Below are 20,880 nucleotides of genomic sequence, written 5' to 3'. Positions count from 1 at the left end.
AACAATATTGGGGGCCTTGTGCAAAATATAATTTGGGGCCCCTAAAACATTTCCAACCTTACTTTTTGACCGTATTAAACCCAATTTGGTTATACACATAAAATGCCAATAAAACATTTATTTCTAAAAGGGGGGCCCCTAACCTCGGGGGCCCCTGTGCCATGGCACACTTGGCACATGCCTTTATACGGCCCTGATTCTCAGATGTGTTTAATAAACCACCTCCCGTGGGCAGATATCAAACTTGGTATCCGCTCCTTTTTTAAGCCAGTGATGGGCACTTCAATTTGTTAAAGAACCGCTCACACTCGCTCGTGATAAAAATTCGTTTTGCCATTTCAACCAAAAATGTTTTTCACAACCGAAATTTTATCAATTTTACCCAATTTTATCCAAAATTAAATTTTAAAATTTTTTGAAAATGTCAAAATTCTGTGATTTTCCCATGTTATTTTAGAGAAAGTTTAAACTTGAGTTGTGAAAAACATTTTTGGTTGCCATGGCAAAACGAATGGCCATTGAAACTATTATCCGCATTCAATTCCTTAAAAAATTTTAATAACTCTTTATTTTCATTTGATTTCTACAAGCTTATAATATATGCTAAACGTATCAAATTGAATGGAAAATACTTTATCCATAACACAAAATTCAAAATGTTTTTACAAATGCACTCTGTTTACTTTTACCACTAACTGTGGTTACCAAAGTTAGTTTGTAATAATTAATAATTAATTAATAATTAATTATTAATCACTAATTACTAATTAAACATTAATCATTAATTACTAATTAAACATTAATCATTAATTACTAATCAATTGTTAGTCGTTAATTACTAATTAATTGTTAGTTGTTAATTACTAATTAATTGTTAGTCGTTAATTATTAATAAATTGTTAGTCGTTAATTACTAATTAATTATTAATAAATTCAATTCAATTTTCAATTTAATGATTCAATTGTATTTGCAACCGAGCTGCGTATTTTATTAATGTGTTTATTTTTAGTATTGATCACACTTGGAAGTTAAATTTGCGAAACCCGTTGAAAAGCAAGAGCTTCTCCATTATTCAATTTCACCCCGAGATAATAAAAATCTTCGTTTGATATAAACTTCGGATTTCTACCTCCATTTATTTATTTTATTTGTGTCCTATTTTTAAAAACCACAATCACGTTTTACGCTTTATTTGCCGGAATATAAAAAGGGCGCCGGCTTTTCGACTTCCTCGAAGGAGTTTCATTTGCTTTGTTATCTGGGCGGGCGCGCGCGTTGTACCCGCGCCTGTAATATTGTTATCTCGAGCCCGGCACTATTCCATTTGGTTATGTAAAAAAAATAGAAAAAGTACACTCCAAGTTCTCACTATCTGAGTGCGAAAAACAAATATTGGATTTTTGATTGGAACTCGATGAAGTATTTCCGACTCGTTATGAGACTCTAAATATTCTTATTTCTTCAAACAATTTATACTGATTGACGAAGAGTCAACATTTCCTTAGAAAAAGTTCATTGAAACCTTGTTTCGCACGAAGCGTAGAATTACTGGACCCAAAAATGCTTATATTTCTTATTGAAAAGGTTACCACTGAAACCAAATCTCTCGATCCCGAGCCGGCACGAGTTAAACTGATAAAAGCGCATTTTCAAAATTACCATCAACAACTTGAAGACGCGTTTTTCGTCACGGAGTTGTAAGTGACGTAATTTACGTCATATCCAGCGAATAAGATTTCATTAAAGAAAATGTTTTTATGTCATAGTTGCTCGTGGATGTTGCTTTTGTAACGCGTAAAGGTCGGCCATGACATTGACATTAAGACGTCCATGGCGATCACCCAATACAATAAGTGGGGTGGCGGAGTGGTTAGCACTTTCGCCTCGCAGCAAGAGGAGCCGGGTTCGATCCCAACTTGTGGCACTGGGTGGAAACTCGGAACAACTCCTTCTGCGTTGAGTTTGCAAGTTCTCTCCCCACTGGTTTAAGGGGTTTTCCCCCGAGTTCTTCGGTTTCCCCTTCCCATAAAAACTTGTCGAGGTTAACGGTAATAGTTAGTGTAGGGAGCTGTTGGCTCGATCTCGTGGCATGCAGGGCTTGCCACCACCCTTCTACGCATTGTAACCCGGCCACCTGAATTAAGGGCTTCAAAAGTCGCATGATGACTTAGGCCTAGGGTGGTGCTTTGGGTATTAGCCTAGCTGATTATTATTATTATTATTAGATGGTGCGAATCTAAATTCCACCCGTCCTCGAGTCAGACATCGGTGTAGCGCGGATGAAACACTTTTACAGTCGATTTTTGATCTCTTATTGTTGAGCAGCTGAACAGGGAATGAAGATTTAAATAAATCATTCCACACCAATTAAAATGATAAATGAAAACTGTCACAGTCGGAAAGATATTTTTCAGGAGAATCGCCAGATCCAAAGCGAGAAAATGATTCAGGGCCACTTCCTCGACGCATTTCGGGGTCCAATTATAAGAAGCGGGAAAGAAAAAGGTTCGACAATAGGGGCCGAAATCGCTCCCATCTTGCCAATTGCCAGAAACATCGGAAGAGTACAAAGTCAAAAAAAGTTACAATATTCAAACTGGGAAAAGCATCGAGCCATAAAAGGAAGCAGCTAGCACGATGCCCAGGGGCTCCGTGGCCCCTTAAAACCAACCCCCCCCCCCTCGACAAAAAAGTTAAAAGAAGACCGAAACGACCCCGAAGTGGGATGAAAGACGACGTCCTACACGCGTAAGGCAACAGTCATAAGCTACTACGGTAGATCTCGAGGATGTAGTAAAGTCTAGGCGTTATCTAGCGTAGTATCGGTACGAGATAACCTCGACAACCCGCTCGCGAATAGCGTATACTTTCCGACCCTAAAAAAATGGGCCACTTTGAACAATTTCGGGACATAGGCCATACGGACCAGGGGAAAGAGGGTCGCGCGGGTGGGGGTCCCCACTCTTTCCCTTTTTCTTGTCCGAGGAGATCCCATTGCAGGAAATACGTGTATTACGGTAGTGTCTGAACTCGCCGCTTGGGGCCGCCCGCGGCGACGTTTTAGCACCGAGTCCCCATCATGTTGAAAAACGTCTTACTGGCGGCGGGGGGGGGATCAAGCTGGGCCCGATGGCGGCGGAGGGGGGGAGGCGCCTTCTACCATCCGAGAGATAATTGCTAGTTCTGTAGGTGCTGGAACTGGGGGGCAGGGGCCGCTATTATAGTGAGATTTCTCTCCGAGCTCGAGTCTTTCACGGAGAGCCGCGAATATATCGGGGTAATAAAACGCGTTTTTAGAAAATACCAGCCAATCGTCGAAGCCCTAGGCCCTCTCCCGGAGATTTTCACCCTCTCCGTAAACACGCTCGGGCTGGGGGAAGTTGGTTAAGTTCAGACGCGTGGACGTTGCTGTATCGCGTTTATAAAACCACGTTTTAGTATCCGTAAACGATATTTTATAATTTTGCGTACGGGATATTGTATTTCCAAATGATTCCCAAAATCTGAAACTGATTTTGAGATTTCAGAGGACAATTTTCGTGTTTTTTTAGGGCTGCGGATTTCGAGATTTCTGGATTTTCAAGTGGATTTCAAGATTTCTAAAATCATTATTCTCTAAAGTGTACGGGATTTGTACCCCTCGATAAAACCCCATTTTAGTCATTTCCCCTGTAAAATACGGTTGAGGAATTCCGCTTTTCGCCACCGATATTTTCCCGCGAAATTTCAAGCTTCTAATTATAAATATTAGTTTATTGGGGATCTTTGTATTTCAGCTTTACATCAATCACATTGCCACATAAGCAGTGGAAGCTCGTGCGCGGATGGGCTTTTGCGAATACATCTAAATTAATTACTTTAGTTTAACTATATATTATTAAATATACTTTGAACTGGGATTTAAATAAGTTAATTTTTAACTTATGAATATCGAAATTAATAAGCTACTAATAAAAATGTTTTACAATTTTCAAGCTTATTATACAAATATAGACCTAATTTGTTTTAATATTCGATCTCATTCAATTCATTTAAAATGAAAATGGGACCTACAATCGGCAGATAATGATCCACATTAACGATAAGCGACTTTACTTCAAGTTATAGCAGGAATCCATAACGCTACTTGGAATGAATAACGGCTTCGATTCCCCGCCGTTGTGGCGGAACGTAGTAGGCGGAGCTTATAAGCCTTTGTTTGTCACTGAATTTGACGTCATTTAAGGCGGTATAAGCGTTCTAGCCCCTCCCACAATGTTCCGCCACAAAATACCACAGGGATATGGGGAGATAATCATTCCAAGTAGCGTTATGGATTCCTGGTTATAGTCATATTCCAAGTTATCTCGCAAAGTTATATTATATATACTTTCGACTATAACGATTTCTCCATAGACCTACCATAAGTCTAAAATTATGATGCTTAAGTGTGTCAATTAGTCGGAATAAATACTGATTGCTGTGTAGAATGACGTAGCATTGGGGTGGCGGAGTGGTTAGCACTGGCGCCTCACAGCAAGAGGAGCCGGGTTCGATCCTTGTGGCACTATGTGAAAACGTTGCGTTGAGTGTAAGGGGTTTTCTCCCGAGCTCTTCTTGTTGAGGTTAACGATATTAGTTAGGGTAGGGAGCTGTTGGCTCGCGTGACACGAAGGGCTTGCCCCCACCCTCCTACGCATTGTAGCCCGGCCACCTGAATTAATGGCTTTAGAAGTCGCTTGATGACTTAGACCATAGGTGGTGCCCAGCTGATTATTGTTATTATCCGAAAAAGTAAGCGCGTCTGAAATTTTAAAACTTAGAGAAAAGCGAGTTGACTGTGTTAGAAAAATATTGGTAAAAGCAAAGACAATATAGAGCTGGTACCCTATAGATTCGAAATAATCCGGCAAGAAATCCCGAAATCCAACAAGAAATCGAGTAATCGATAAATCCCGATATCCAACAAGAAATCGATAAATCCCGAAATCCAACAAGAAATTGAGTAATCGATAAATCCCGAAATCTAACAAGAAATCGAGTAATCGATAAATCCCGTAATCCGATGAGAAATCGAGTAATCGATAAATCCCGTAATCCGATGAGAAATCGTGAAACCCGGGACAAAAAGTTAAGAAATCCGAGATCTAACAAGAAATCTTTGGTGAATGTCCGACCCCTCGATGGAGATACTCTGAGAAGTAAGATTATTAACTTGGCGATCTTGTTTGAAGAGAGCGAGTGAGGGGGGGGGGGTATTGTCGGAGGGAGGGACGAGAATTCGCGTCGGCAGGGCAGAGAGAGAAGGGAGATAGCACACAGCGGGGTTCATTCTTTGGCGAGTACTTCGATCCGACGTATGTGCGCGCCTCCACTCGCCATTCCAGCTACACCACGACAACGAAGCACCAAGCGCCAAAGCGGAGAGAGAGGAACGAACCGGGTCTACCGGATGCGCGCTAGGCCTTGTCTCGATTACGAGCGAAAGACGCGTTATTAGTTGGTTAATTCGACTCGAGATTCGCGCCGTCAAAGTCCATCTCGCGCCGCGTCGTGCGCGTGTGTTGTTGTTGTTGTTACGAGCGGGACAATATGATTCGAAGCTATCGAGGATTCGTGGCGCGGCTGATCTTCCAGCTTGGAATGATCTCGGTAAGTCTCTCTTGATATTCTCTCTTTTGTTTTTATAAGCTATCGCTCGTTGATAAGCTTCTTTGACGGCACCCTGTCACTGATCTCATTCCTTTTCTCTCAAACGCCGCTTTTCCGCAATAAGTCACTCGAGGATCATACGAAGTTGGTTTTCGAAACTATCGTAGAGTTATTAAGATGACGTTTTTGTTTATTCCATCGTTCTCGGGTTCAAAGGGCCTCTTGTTTCATTATTGTAGCTGGTTGCGATCTCGGGCTAATTTCACTCTGTTGGCGCGATGATCAGCCCGACCGGACTTTAAGGATATTTTGTTTTCGAAGTTACGTAAAACGTTTTCGATGTTTTTATTTTTGTCAATAAAAATACCAATTTTACCAAAGTGGCTCCAAGTTGCCCGAGATCACAGTCACGTATCTTTTAATTTACGATCGTTGTTATCAATTCAGCAAAATATAACTTTCAACCAAAATACTGGCTATTAATATAAACGGTTTATAATAATATTAATAAAATAATTAAAATTGAATTTTTTGATACAGCAATCTGTAGAGTATATTTTAAGAAGTGAGGATATGTCACTTTTAGATTCTTTGATATGTCATAAAAACCAGGTAGTCCTGATTGGAAGTTAGAATGCAATTAAATTTAAAATACCAATTAATAATAATCAGCTAGGCTAATACCCAAGGCACCACCTTAGGCCGAAGTCATCGAGCGACTTTTAATCTATTTGCGTAGCTTTGGACATTGTCGCCATTTTGGGCATAATCTTTAGGAGAAAGTACCGGGTGACGTCACAGTGGCGTTACTCTATAAATAGAGTCAAAAATCACAGATGGAAAAGCCTAGAGCGAGATATGTACAAAACAGTGTCGAATACCCAGGATATTCGATACTTTATTCCGCATAGTTACCCCATAGTAGATAACTTAAAGAAATCGACTACAGCGCGAGGGGTAAGACAGTCTCAGATAATCTGTGCACCGAGTTCGTGCATTTAGCACTGTTAAAGGTAAATAATGTCCAGAGTTCGCGAGTTCCATTTAGCACTGTCAAAGGTACGGCAGTGTACACCGAGTTCGCAGAGTGTCTTACCCCTCGCTACAGCGTAGAATTGTGAAACATTTCAGGCAATTACCCGCGAAATTCTTGAGCAGAAACGAAGTTCAGCCCCCATTGCAGATATTTGTTACAACCTCATTCCGCGCCGAATATTGTATCGAGTGAAACAATCTTTCTTTGATTCCGTTTTCGCAGGTCTGCTTTGGCCAGATGGACAATAACATCAGCACGAACGAGAGTGCCTCGTGTCGTTACCCGATCGTGTCTTCGTCCGAGAAGAACGGCGGCAACGCCTCGCTGCTTCTGTGCCCCTCCGGATACGGGCTGGGCAACGCCATCGGCGGCTGCAGGGACATCCCCAACTCCAGCGAAGGAGCCAATAGCAACCGCAACAACGACCATTTCAACGCCACCAACAACAGCAACCGTCCCAACGGAAGCACGGTCTGCGTGCTGTGCCAAGCCGGAGTGTCCTTCAGGAAGGGACAGGGCGCGGGCCACTGCCAACTGTGCACCAAGTGCGGGGAAGACGCCATCGAAGTGTCCCGGTGCAACGGGACGCGCGACGCCGAGTGCCGCTGCCCCAAGGGCATGTACTACGAGACGTACGCCAGCAACGAGTCCACCGACTTCAACTTGGCCGTCCGCTGCCGCAGGTGCGACGTCTGTCCGCACGGCTGGGGCGTCTCCAGGCAGTGCACCGACAATCAGAACACCTCGTGCCGTAAGTGCCCCTCGGGAACCTACTCGGGGGTGCTGAGTGGCACCCGCGACTGCGCCCTGTGCACCGTGTGCCGCGACGACCAACTCATGCTTCAGGAGTGCAACCGCATTCAGGACACCATCTGCATCGGTAAGCCTATTGTCATTGTCTAACTTGGTTCACCAGCTCGAAAAATCAGAAACTTCAACCATTTTTGACACGAAAACAACGCACCAAAATGTATTTATTAATGTTGAGACCCGCAGTCCACCTCACCTAGGAGCAACAAACGCAACAGCCCCACACAAGGAGAACGCAGCTAGCTTTTAAACTCGCTAACACAGTGTTGCGTACAACTTTCATTGAACGAGCTCAGGAATCCAAATCCATACCTCTATTTGGAATGCTTATCGCGGCAGATTTTCGTCTCGATTTGGCTGACGGTTTTTTTGACGTCACTATGTAAACGTAACAAACAACAACGTAAGAGGGGAGCGCGCGCAGAGGGGTTTTTTTCTCTCGTAGGCGGGGCCAAAGCCGTCAGAGTGATCTTACCATACGCGATACGCCAGGATAAGCATTCCAAGTAGAGAGATGGATTCCTGACGAGCGGAGCTTTTACGCTGAACGTTTTACGGGCGGGGCAGAGGCGTAGTGAGGGGGGCAGGGGGGGGGGCATATGCCCCGGGCGCCGACGGTCAGGGGCCTAAAGTATTAAAGCGGATATTCGAAACTTGAAATTTTTTTAATATATCATTTAAATTGTAATAGATTAATATTAATTTTGTTATTGATAATGAGTAGGTTTCGTTTAAAAACAAGGAATTTTATGGCGGAAATTGGGGCCGGCATAGGTGTGGGGGGGGGGGGGGCGCAAATTTAGGAGTTTGGCGCCAAATAACCTCACTACGCCACTCCCGGCGGGAGGAAGTCAATTTCCGAATTTTCTCCTTCCGACGGCAGAAGGTGCTAAAGAATCTAACCAATGAAAACTGTACACAAGAAAATGCACGACTTTGGACGGGTAGCGTTCTCCTTGTGTGGGGTGCTGTGTTTGTTGCTCCAAGACCTCACGCTCTAAAAGAAGCTCCTCCCCCCTAAACAAAATCAAATCGATCCGGTATCTCATTGGTTTCACAGGGTTCGTACGCGACCTGGAATACCTGGAAAAGTCAGGGAATTTGAAAATGTTTCCAAAAGGTCAGGGAAAAGTCAGGGAATTTTAAAATGACCCCAAAAAACCCGGCAAATAAATTTTTGAAAGATGTATTAAAAATATATAATCAATATATTAAAAATTAAAAATATATAATCAATATATTAAAAATTAAAAATATATAATCAATATATTAAAAATTAAAAATATATAATCAATATATTAAAAATTAAAAATATATAATCAATATATTAAAAATTAAAAATATATAATCAATATATTAAAAATTAAAAATATATAATCAATATATTAAAAATATATAATCAATATTTTTCAAGATTTTACCTCAAAACATTTATTCTACAAAAATGGTCAGGGAAATTTGGCAATTTAGTCAGGGAAAACCTGGAAATGTCAGGGAATTTAATTCCGGAAATTTTGTACGAACCCTGTTTCATAAATGGATGTTTTCCGTTGGGACTGATGCGCACTCCGGTGACGTTTTTCCTCCCCCCTTTCGTGCAAGGAGAAACTGAGACCATGACAAAGTTATTCTCCTTAACTGTAAATAAATACATTCTGGGCTCTCACTGGGTTACTAAAATACCTAAAAGTTCCTATTTTACTTCAAGGTTTGATCCCAAAAAGTACTCTATTTTCAATAAAAAAAATATTATAAATTAGAAATTTTTCCGCTTAGCTTTAAAATCATTTAAAGAAATGGTCAACCAGCCGCGTCGATTATTTAAAAATAAGTCGATGTTCGGGATACTTTGAATCAAATAATGATCAAACTTCTTTCAATTGGTCCATATTCGGTTCTCATTTTGGAATATTTATTTTCAACTAAATATTTTTGAGAATGGGGTGAAAATAACTTTGGATCAAAATTTTAGCTCAGAAAAGGTTTTGTTAAAAACTTAATTATAAAATATCCCTTAAGATTTGGATTTGTTACATTATTCCCAATGAAAGGTTTGATATTAATTAACAAAATACCACCAATTAATAGTACATCATTAAATTAAAAGTTAGCTAAGAAGAAATTTAATTTATTTTCATAACTTTCTAGCGTAGGGGTCACCGTATCAAAATATTTCCGATGATAAATAAATAAATAGAAAACAATTTAAAAAATAATCTAGATTTGAAATATATCTTTTGCTTACTCGTGTTTGGTGCGCATCCTGCTAATTAAGTAATCGGCGCTTTATGGGAAATAATTATCTCGATAATCGAGCGTGACTCGAGTTGGCTGAAGGCGGTGGACAACAATCGTTAAAAGCGGCACCTTCAAAGGGAGCGGCTTATACAAAAGACGACCTAATATAGTCATTATATCTTCTATCAAACTATAATTACTCGACGGATTCGTAATTGAATCGCTTCAGTTCTCCGTAACCGCGTAGATTATCATCGAGAAAGAATTCAAAGTAACTTAGGCGAGCCACTTTGGTCCAGGTTACATCCTCTCCGCTCGATTCGGCCCACTTCCAGGGGCTACCGGAATAAAACGGATTTTAAATCTGAATTTGTTAAAACTTAAAAGCCATTCAGTTGTGACATATTGCGATAACACACTCAATTTGAATATTCAAATACCAAAATTTAGGCTAAAAAAATTTCAATCGTGGATAAATAAATCTTTAGAGGGACACCTGGCTAACATTTTACCCGTCTCGATCTTCGCTTTGCTCCAATAAATGCGTGCTTTTCTCTTTGTAATGCGCGAGTCCCTAGACAGCTTTGGTCATCCGCGGTAAAAATCGTAAGACGTCATCCCGCGAATTTTCAATTGTAGTCGTCTGCTATAAACAATAAAATCTCTACCCATACGTTAAACCAACGAAGGTGGCCAAATTTCTAATTTAAAAGATTTTATATAAAGCAGGTTTTTTTAATTATAAGATTTAAGTAAATTTTCGAGATAAATATTTTGAATGTCATGAGCATGGCTTTAAAGGTCATGATTGTCATTTACAAAATATCGGCAGGGTTGATACTTTGTCACTTTTTTCAAATTTGTTCACTAAAAGTCACTTTTTTTTTCAAATTTGGTCACTTAAAGTCACTTTTTTTTTCAAATTTGTTCACTAAAAGTCACTTTTTTCAATTTGATAGGTTTTCTCTACAAAAATATTTAAAATAAATTCAATTAACTGTATTTATGAATATTATTCACGACTATTATACGATTTAATACGCAACAAATGAGTTTTTATTCGTATAATTTTCGGATATGGATATAAAAGAAATGAACGGAAAATTTCTTATCCCAACGCCGAGCCCTACCTATAAATGTGGTTCAAATTACCCATTTCGTGATTTTCAAATAAAAATAAAAAATTCATAGGAAGTACCCTGTGAAACCGAGAAAATCCCATGCTTTTTTAAATAGAGATTTTTTTTTAAGTGGTCAAAAACATGTTCGGTTGCCATGACAAATCGAATGGGTAGTGCAACGTCTCTTTTTGGGAAATTTCATATCTCATATAGGTCTACATTACGGCCGACTTTGAACCAAATCGGGAAAAAACACCTCGGGTACTCTCCTCGTGAGTATCAGCGCTATATCGGTCGTTTGGTCACCCCTGCTTGGAACGGTGGACTTTCATTTGGTAAGGACCAAAACATACCGTATGATATTGGTTCTTTGTCCAATCCGTGCCAGTGCGTGTCCCTGACCGCCGCCCCGAAGTTGCAATCGACAATAGAATAACGTAATCACCATTAACCAAAAAAACTATTATGATTAATCTTCTAACTATATACTTAAATAATCAATTCGATGAAATGCACGCGCGGGTTCGTCACGAAGCGCCACTTCAATTAGACAGGTTGAGCCGTCGCTCGGAAACGCCTGGGAAAGGGGGAGTCCTCGATATCAACCGCGTACGATCTGGCCTCGCACGCGTAACTCCTTACGCGTTCCTTAGCGCGGCCTTAACCTCTCCGTGCCAGCGCTAATTTCGTGACATCGAGATTTCCAGAGTATTCTCCGTTGGTCGGCGCCAATGGACACGTAATGGCGCGATTGGTCGTAATTGTGATTAAACGCGCCGCTTTGACACCTTTCGGAGGTCAGTTCGTGGATTTAAACCCCCTCCAAGAGCCTTCTCCGCTTCCCTTCGAAATTGATTCGCGGTTGAGGAGAAAAAGTTGCTCCTGATTCTAATGATATTCTCCGGCGAGGTGAGAGATGCGGGAACCGGCTTCTATTCAAGCTATCATTTAAGAAGAACTTGCAGAGAGAGAGAGGACTTCGGAATGAGCCGGCTAATAAAATTACGCCATTTACGCGGAGACTGCATTTCGATTAGGAAGTTTTACATACTTTCCAGCCACTTTTTATGGGGGAATCCGAAATATTGGAACCGCCCATTAAATTTCTTTTTTTTTCTTTTTGACCAATGGGAATATTTGAATTAATTCTGTGTTACGATGCAATGATGATTGATTTAAATTAATTCGACTTATATCCATAATTTAAATTAATTCGACTTATATCCATAATTTAAATTAATTCGACTTATATCCATAATTTAAATTAATTCGATTTAATATCCATAATTTTAATTAATTCGATTTAATATCCATAATTTTAATTAATTCGATTTATGTCCATAATCTAAATTAATTCGATGTGTCCATAAATCTAAATTAATTCGATTTATGTCCATAATTTAAATTAATTCGATGTGTCCATAATCTAAATTAATTCGATGTGTCCATAATCTAAATTAATTCGATTTATGTCCATAATCTAAATTAATTCGATTTATGTCCATAATCTAAATTAATTCGGTGTCCATAATCTAAATTAATTCGGTGTCCATAATCTAAATTAATTCGATTTATGTCCATAATCTAAATTAATTCGATTTATATTCTTAATTAAATCCAGATTTATTTCATAATTAAATCTAAATTTACATAATTTAACACTAAATTAACATCATAATTTAAATCTAAATTAACATCATAATTTAAATCTAAATTAACATCATAATTTAAATCTAAATTAACATCATAATGTAAATCTAAATTTTCATCATAATTTAATTCTAAATTTACGTCATAATTTAAATCAGGATTTACATCATAATTTTAATCAAGATTTTAAGTTATATATCAAATTATTTAAAAAATCATTCTTGAAATTTAACAATGTATTTCAATGGAGGAATGAATAACGCCAAAATTGGTTCGAAATCAATTTGAGCAAGCTTCTAAATTAAATGATAATTAAATTTAATTGAGATTTAATTTATCGTTAGATTATATAAATGAAAGAAGCAAAGTATCCTTCAATTACACTGGGAAATATATATTGATTTGATTTTTATTACAAAAAGAGGCAACCCTGTTAATACTGTTTAGTTTCTGTTACAATTACAAATAATTAAAATCCACTTATGTACGAGAAAAAACCCACGGCCGTGACAAAGTAGAGGAAAGGGGTTTTTAATTATTTGTAATTTGAATCGTGTACAATTAAGACTACTCATATACAATTATAATTTGGAGGTTTTCGTTTTTATATATTTCAACTAATTACACGAAGTTTCAATTAATATAATTTTGAAATTTGAAAAATTGCAAAAAACTGAACTACTTAAAATACAAAATAAACAACAGGGTTGCCACAAATCAGGGAAATCAGGTAATTTTTTTTGTAAAAAGCCAGGCAATTTAACTTTATATTGAACATTTTATGAAGGTACTATTTTTTTAAGTAGTGGCAGTATGTTACGTTATATCCGGTACTTTAGTCAAATCATAAACTAAATGCTTAAGCGAACGACAAATACCTGTTAATTTTGATTCCCAAGACTTAAATCGGCACCATCGACCGATCACTTACGTCGGCCTTACAGTCTTTACAGACCGCCACGATTTTGAATTTGATAATTCGATATTTGGACGGATCATTTTTTTGGCATTTTAATTTTTACAGAATAGCAGAGTTACGTTAAAATATAAAGATAAAAATACTTTAATTTTGCTCTTAAACCGGTTAAGGAAAGTCTCTAACAATAGGAAATTTGAATCTGAAAATCTCTGACAAATTAAATTTTAAACCAAATAACACGTATCCAAATAGATAATTTGAGCTTAATATTTAACACGTATTCGTAATCAATTTGATACTTTTACAAATAGTGTTCGATCGTATAAAATTATTAGCACAAAAATCGCCATTAATTAATTAATTTTCCAACTGAGAGAGAGAGAGAGAATAACATAAACGCGGTGAGACAACATCAAAATTAAGTCACCGAAAATTTGGTTATAGTCAAATGAGGGGTGTGTAATGGGGTAGCGGAAATACGAAGGGTATGTTTAAAGGGTTTGTTGAACTTGTTTTTTCCGTCGGCACCTGGCTCCTTTGACGAGGAGCGCCCCCAACCGACTCCTTTCAAAATTAAAATTGATAATTATTTCTCGGAGTTCTCCCGGCGCGTTTGAACCAAGCCACTTTTTAGCCTTTCGCGTTTGCACGTCACAGCGCGCGCCGAACGCGGGGAAATCAGCCCGCGAGAAGCTGTAGGCGGCTATAATTAGTTCCCCCGCCGCTACACGCCACGCAACCGAGGTGGTCCCTTCGAGGAGAAAAAACATCATTATGCAAGAATAAAGAGATGCATCTTTTCAAGTCCTATTCACACGGGCGGCCCAGTTGGCTGGCTACCACGGCTAGTTTCCCGCTCATATTTGCTCCAAATTCTTACAAAAATACCTCTAATATTACTAAATATACGTAAATATGATAAAAATATAATACATATTAAAATGTTAAAAATATAATGAATATTGAAATGTTAAAAATATAATGAATATTAAAATGTTAAAAATATAATGAATATTAAAATGTTAAAAATATAATAAATATTAAAATATTACAAATATAATAAATAATAAAACAATAAAAATATAATAAGTATTAAAACATTAAAAATATAATAAATATTAAAATATTTAAAAGATAAGAAATATTAAAGTATTAAAGAGATAAGAAATATTAAAATATTAAAGTGATAAGAAATATTAAAATATTAAAGAGATAAGAAATATTAAAATATTAAAGTGATAAGAAATATTAAAATATAAGAAATATTAAAATATATGAAAAATATTATAAAGATAAGAAATATTAAAATAAATGAAAAATATTATAAAGTTAAGAAATATTAAAATATGAAAAATATTAAAAAGATAAGAAATATTAAAATATTCAAAATATAAAAAATATTATAATATTAAAAATATAAGAAATATTAAAATATTAAAAATATTATAATATTAAGAATATAAGAAATATTAAAATATGAAAAATATTAAAAAGATAAAAATATGAAAATAGGCTATATTCAAAAGATGAAAATATTATAATATACAAGAAATCTTAAAATATTAAAAATATAAGAAATCTTTAACTATTAAAATTATAAGAAATCTTTAACTATTAAAATTATAAGAAATCTTTAACTATTAAAATTATAAGAAATCTTTAACTATTAAAATTATAAGAAATCTTTAACTATTAAAATTATAAGAAATCTTTAACTATTAAAATTATAAGAAATCTTAAAATATTAAAAATATAATAAGTCTTATAAAAATTACTTTATATAAGAATTCTTAAAATATAAAAAAATATGAATATATGTAATATATAACCTCTATTCACACGGAGCAATTCGGTTGGCCAAATGAGGTTTGGCAAAATGTGATCCCGTGTGAATAGGACTCGAGAAACCTAGAATGACCGAGCGCATCCTACGACGCTAAAAGAACTTTTTTCTTCTTCTCAGAAGCATTCTAGACTAAATATCTTTTGTTAGCAATGCTAAAAGAAATATATTACTCAACTTTTACCAAACTCGGTAACAAAGAAACCCCCCCGGAGCCTGGAGGTCGGAACGTTCAAAGGCAAATATACGCTTTAATCAAAATTATATTAAGTTTTTACGCGTAACTAAATTCAGTATCACGTTTTCCGAAGCGAGGTTCCCTCCGCCTTTCTTCTCGTTCGACATCTTTCTTAAGATTGATTATACATTTGCCGAGTGTTGTAAAATACGTGTGTGTGTTCGTATGTTTTAAAAATCAACTATATTTCCAGTTTCAATTCTAATTTCTTTTCAATTTTTATTTCTTATTACGTAGCTCAAAGGTTTTTCCAAATTTCGCACATTCGCTCTCCGGGCGAATACTTTTTGGCTAGTCAACATTTTTTTCCTTTTCTTACAGTTCAAAGAAATTTAAATTGCAATTACATAATTCCTAAGAATTTTTAATATTCGAAGATTTAGTCGATAATGTGTTTATTTGTACTCGGGGAGAATGTTGAGACGATCTTTATAATTCCTATAAAATCCTATATTTTCAAAAATGTCCTATAACATCCTATATTTTTAGCCAAATCCCCAAAACGTTGTATAATTTTGATATTTTGCCCATTTCAAATACCACCACTCAGTTTAATTGCTAGATTTAGCTATAGGATAAATTCCTATACAAAGTCATTTTAGTCTATACATTTGTTATTGTTAACATGGTTAGCTACTAGTATATTTTTGTGATAAAATGGGTAAATAGTTTCTATTTTTTTAAGTGAAAATCAAAGATTTATTTCACTAAATACATATTTCATTTTTAAATGTATAAAGTTAGTAAATTAAATAGCGTATAAAGTCCGAGGGGGAAATTACTTGAATAATCTGGTGTACACTCGTTAGGTAATCCCAGGATAAAATAGTGTTCTCAAGTAATATCCGTAATTCCATAATAATCTCGAGTAATATCCGTAATGCCAAAATAATCTCGAGTAATATCCGTAATTCCATAATAATCTCGAGTAATATCCGTAATTCCATAATAATCTCGAGTAATATCCGTAATGCCAAAATAATCTCGAGTAATATCCGTAATTCCACAATAATCTCGAGTAATATCCGTAATTCCACAATAATCTCGAGTAATATCCGTAATTCCACAATAATCTCGAGTAATATCCGTAATTCCACAATAATCTCGAGTAATATCCGTAATTCCACAATAATCTCGAGTAATATCCGTAATGCCAAAATAATCTCGAGTAATATCCGTAATGCCAAAATAATCTCGAGTAATATCCGTAATTCCACAATAATCTCGAGTAATATCCGTAATTCCACAATAATCTCGAGTAATATCCGTAATGCCATAATAATCTCGAGTAATATCCGTAATCCCATAATAATCTCGAGTAATATCCGTAATGCCATAATAATCTCGAGTAATATCCGTAATGCCATAATAATCTCGAGTAATATCCGTAATGCCATAATAATCTCGAGTAATATCCGTAATGCCAAAATAATCTCAGGTAATATCCGTAATAAGTAATCTCTAGTAATCTTAATGAATCTCTTGTAATATCAGTAATATCCAGTAATCATAATGAATCAAACGTAATCTCTAGTAATGTCGCGTAATATCAGTAATATCATAATAATCTCTAATAACATTATTTGGATTACTCGAAATACGTATTCTGTAATTTTTTAAGTAAACTCTTGAAATGTGTAATCTGGTGTACACATTTTCAGCGAGTTATTTCCCCGTCGATATAGTCCTATAAAATCCTATAATTTTGAAAAACGTGTCCTATAAAGTCCAATCTTTTTAGAAATATAATCCTGTTTTTCCTATAAAGAAATTGAAGATTTGAGTGGGGGCCCTGTTACTCCCAATTGGTAGATTCAATCTTCCGTCGACGCCATTTCTTCGGGAAAACATTGTTTACATGAAACATATCTCTTCATTGTAGCTGGAATAATACATTAATACATTTCTAACCCGGCGAAGGTATTTGTTCCATTTTATGGCCAATATGGTTACTTATCTTCCGAAATACGTATTATATACTTACGGTTCCACAAATTGAAAAATAAAAGTTTAAAAAATGAAAATGACATGAGCGATAACACTTTCCCGTCGCCTACCCATTTTTTCAACATGATCGTTTGTCATTGCTTGCACTCCTTAAAAATATCGCTGTCTCAAAGCAAACCCCACGTGACATTTTGGAGGTCATAAAGAACGGAATATTCATAAAACAACGCTAACTTATAAATTAGGCAGGGGGGGGGGGGGATTTGCTCTTGATAAATTTCCGTGCAAATAGTAAGAAATTAAATTTCCCCTAAAACCAACTTCAAATTTATTCAATCTACATTAAACCACAAACTCTTAGCCTATTTAAAAACGTGCAAAACATACTTTATTCCTTTAATCAGTGTAAATAGAAGAAGAAAAATAAAACAAACTTCACATTTACTAAATCTAAATTAAACCACGAACCTTTAACGTTTTTGAGAAAGTGCAAAAATAATTTTATTCTTAATAATCTTATTCTTATAATAATAATCTTATTCTTATTATAATAATCTTATTCTTATAATAATAATCTTATTCTTATAATAATAATCTTATTCTTATAATAATAATCTTATTCTTATGATAATAATCTTATTCTTATGATAATAATCTTATTCTTATGATAATAATCTTATTCTTATGATAATAATCTTATTCTTATGATAATAATCTTATTCTTATGATAATAATCTTATTTTTATAGTAAGAATAATAATCTTATTTTTATAGTAAGAATAATAATCTTATTTTTATAGTAAGAATAATAATCTTATTTTTATAGTAAGAATAATAATCTTATTTTTATAGTAAGAATAATAATCTTATTTTTATAGTAAGAATAATAATCTTATTTTTATAGTAAGAATAATAATCTTATTTTTATAGTAAGAATAATAATCTTATTTTTATAGTAAGAATAATAATCTTATTTTTATAGTAAGAATAATAATCTTATTTTTATAGTAAGAATAATAATCTTATTTTTATAGTAAGAATAATAATCTTATTTTTATAGTAAGAATAATAATCTTATTTTTATAGTAAGAATAATAATCTTATTTTATAGTAAGAATAATAATCTTATTTTTATAGTAAGAATAATAATCTTATTTTTATAGTAAGAATAATAATCTTATTTTTATAGTAAGAATAATAATCTTATTTTTATAGTAAGAATAATAATCTTATTTTTATAGTAAGAATAATAATCTTATTTTTATAGTAAGAATAATAATCTTATTTTTATAGTAAGAATAATAATCTTATTTTTATAGTAAGAATAATAATCTTATTTTTATAGTAAGAATAATAATCTTATTTTTATAGTAAGAATAATAATCTTATTTTTATAGTAAGAATAATAATCTTATTTTTATAGTAAGAATAATAATCTTATTTTTATAGTAAGAATAATAATCTTATTTTTATAGTAAGAATAATAATCTTATTTTTATAGTAAGAATAATAATCTTATTTTTATAGTAAGAATAATAATCTTATTTTTATAGTAAGAATAATAATCTTATTCGAATAATAATCTTATTTTTATAGTAAGAATAATAATCTTATTCGAATAATCTTATTTTATAGTAAGAATAATAATCTTATTCTTATGATAATAATCTTATTTTTATAGTAAGAATAATAATCTTATTTTTATAGTAAGAATAATAATCTTATTTTTATAGTAAGAATAATAATCTTATTTTTATAGTAAGAATAATAATCTTATTTTTATAGTAAGAATAATAATCTTATTTTTATAGTAAGAATAATAATCTTATTCGAATAATAATCTTATTTTTATAGTAAGAATAATAATCTTATTCGAATAATAATCTTATTTTTATAGTAAGAATAATAATCTTATTCGAATAATCTTATTTTATAGTAAGAATAATAATCTTATTCTTATGATAATAATCTTATTTTTATAGTAAGAATAATAATCTTATTTTTATAGTAAGAAAAATAATCTTATTTTTATAGTAAGAATAATAATCTTATTTTTATAGTAAGAATAATAATCTTATTCGAATAATCTTATTTTATAGTAAGAATAATAATCTTATTCTTATGATAATAATCTTATTTTTATAGTAAGAATAATAATCTTATTTTTATAGTAAGAATAATAATCTTATTTTTATAGTAAGAATAATAATCTTATTTTTATAGTAAGAATAATAATCTTATTTTTATAGTAAGAATAATAATCTTATTTTTATAGTAAGAATAATAATCTTATTTTTATAGTAAAAATAATAATCTTATTTTTATAGTAAGAATAATAATCTTATTTTTATAGTAAGAATAATCTTATTTTTATAGTAAGAATAATAATCTTATTTTTATAGTAAGAATAATAATCTTATTTTTATAGTAAGAATAATAATCTTATTCGAATAATAATCTTATTTTTATAGTAAGAATAATAATCTTATTCGAATAATCTTATTTTATAGTAAGAATAATAATCTTATTCTTATGATAATAATCTTATTTTTATAGTAAGAATAATAATCTTATTTTTATAGTAAGAATAATAATCTTATTTTTATAGTAAGAATAATAATCTTATTTTTATAGTAAGAATAATCTTATTTTTATAGTAAGAATAATAATCTTATTTTTATAGTAAGAATAATAATCTTATTTTTATAGTAAGAATAATAATCTTATTTTTATAGTAAGAATAATAATCTTATTTTTATAGTAAGAATAATAATCTTATTTTTATAGTAAGAATAATAATCTTATTTTTATAGTAAGAATAATAATCTTATTTTTATAGTAAGAATAATAATCTTATTTTTATAGTAAGAATAATAATCTTATTTTTATAGTAAGAATAATAATCTTATTTTTATAGTAAGAATAATAATCTTATTTTTATAGTAAGAATAATAATCTTATTTTTATAGTAAGAATAATAATCTTATTTTTATAGTAAGAAATATATAATAATCATTGTAAATAGTAAGAAATTAAATTTCCACAAAAACCAACTTCAAATTAACTAAATCTAAATTAAACCACAATCTCTTAGCCTTTTTATAAAAAAAGGGCAAAAATATTTAATTTTTTTTATATATTTTTTGTTCTCAAGACGAAAAACCCGCGCGACCAATAGATAATAAATATATTTCTTTACGGGTAATTATAAAAGGCACATGCCCGTAGAAATACAACAGCGTCCGTATATACATTTTATCGACATGCTAGACGTTTTTCATTTCATTTAATCGGATTTTGCACGGCGGCGGCTTTTTCTCACGACAGACGCCCGATTTCCGGAACGTAATTTTCAATTTGTTGTGCTGAAATTAGGGTTCACGAGAGAGATGCCGCGCCAAAATCCTGCGCTCTCCGCAGCCAACTTTCGCCATTCGCTCCGCCTG

The 20,880-nt window shown here is 33.5% G+C and overlaps 1 protein-coding gene across 1 annotated transcript in view; it reads left to right on the top strand.

The window, feature by feature from the left end:
• Positions 1–5,315: 5,315 nt before the first annotated feature.
• Positions 5,316–20,880, top strand: part of LOC149948556 (tumor necrosis factor receptor superfamily member 16-like) — a 33,724-nt gene continuing 18,159 nt past the window's right edge. The window contains exons 1-2 of the mRNA XM_090172162.1: positions 5,316–5,632; positions 6,891–7,548. Of these exons, the coding sequence (XP_090028288.1) occupies positions 5,573–5,632; positions 6,891–7,548 (718 nt within the window). The 5' untranslated portion in view covers positions 5,316–5,572. The remainder of the gene's footprint in view (positions 5,633–6,890; positions 7,549–20,880) is intronic.

The sequence above is a fragment of the Leiobunum rupestre genome, chromosome 4, assembly GCF_980474605.1.
Source record: "Leiobunum rupestre chromosome 4, qqLeiRupe1.1.hap1, whole genome shotgun sequence".
NCBI lineage: Eukaryota > Metazoa > Arthropoda > Arachnida > Opiliones > Sclerosomatidae > Leiobunum > Leiobunum rupestre.
Note: the sequence above shows the minus strand (reverse complement) of the source record. Positions and strands in the feature narration are given on the sequence as shown.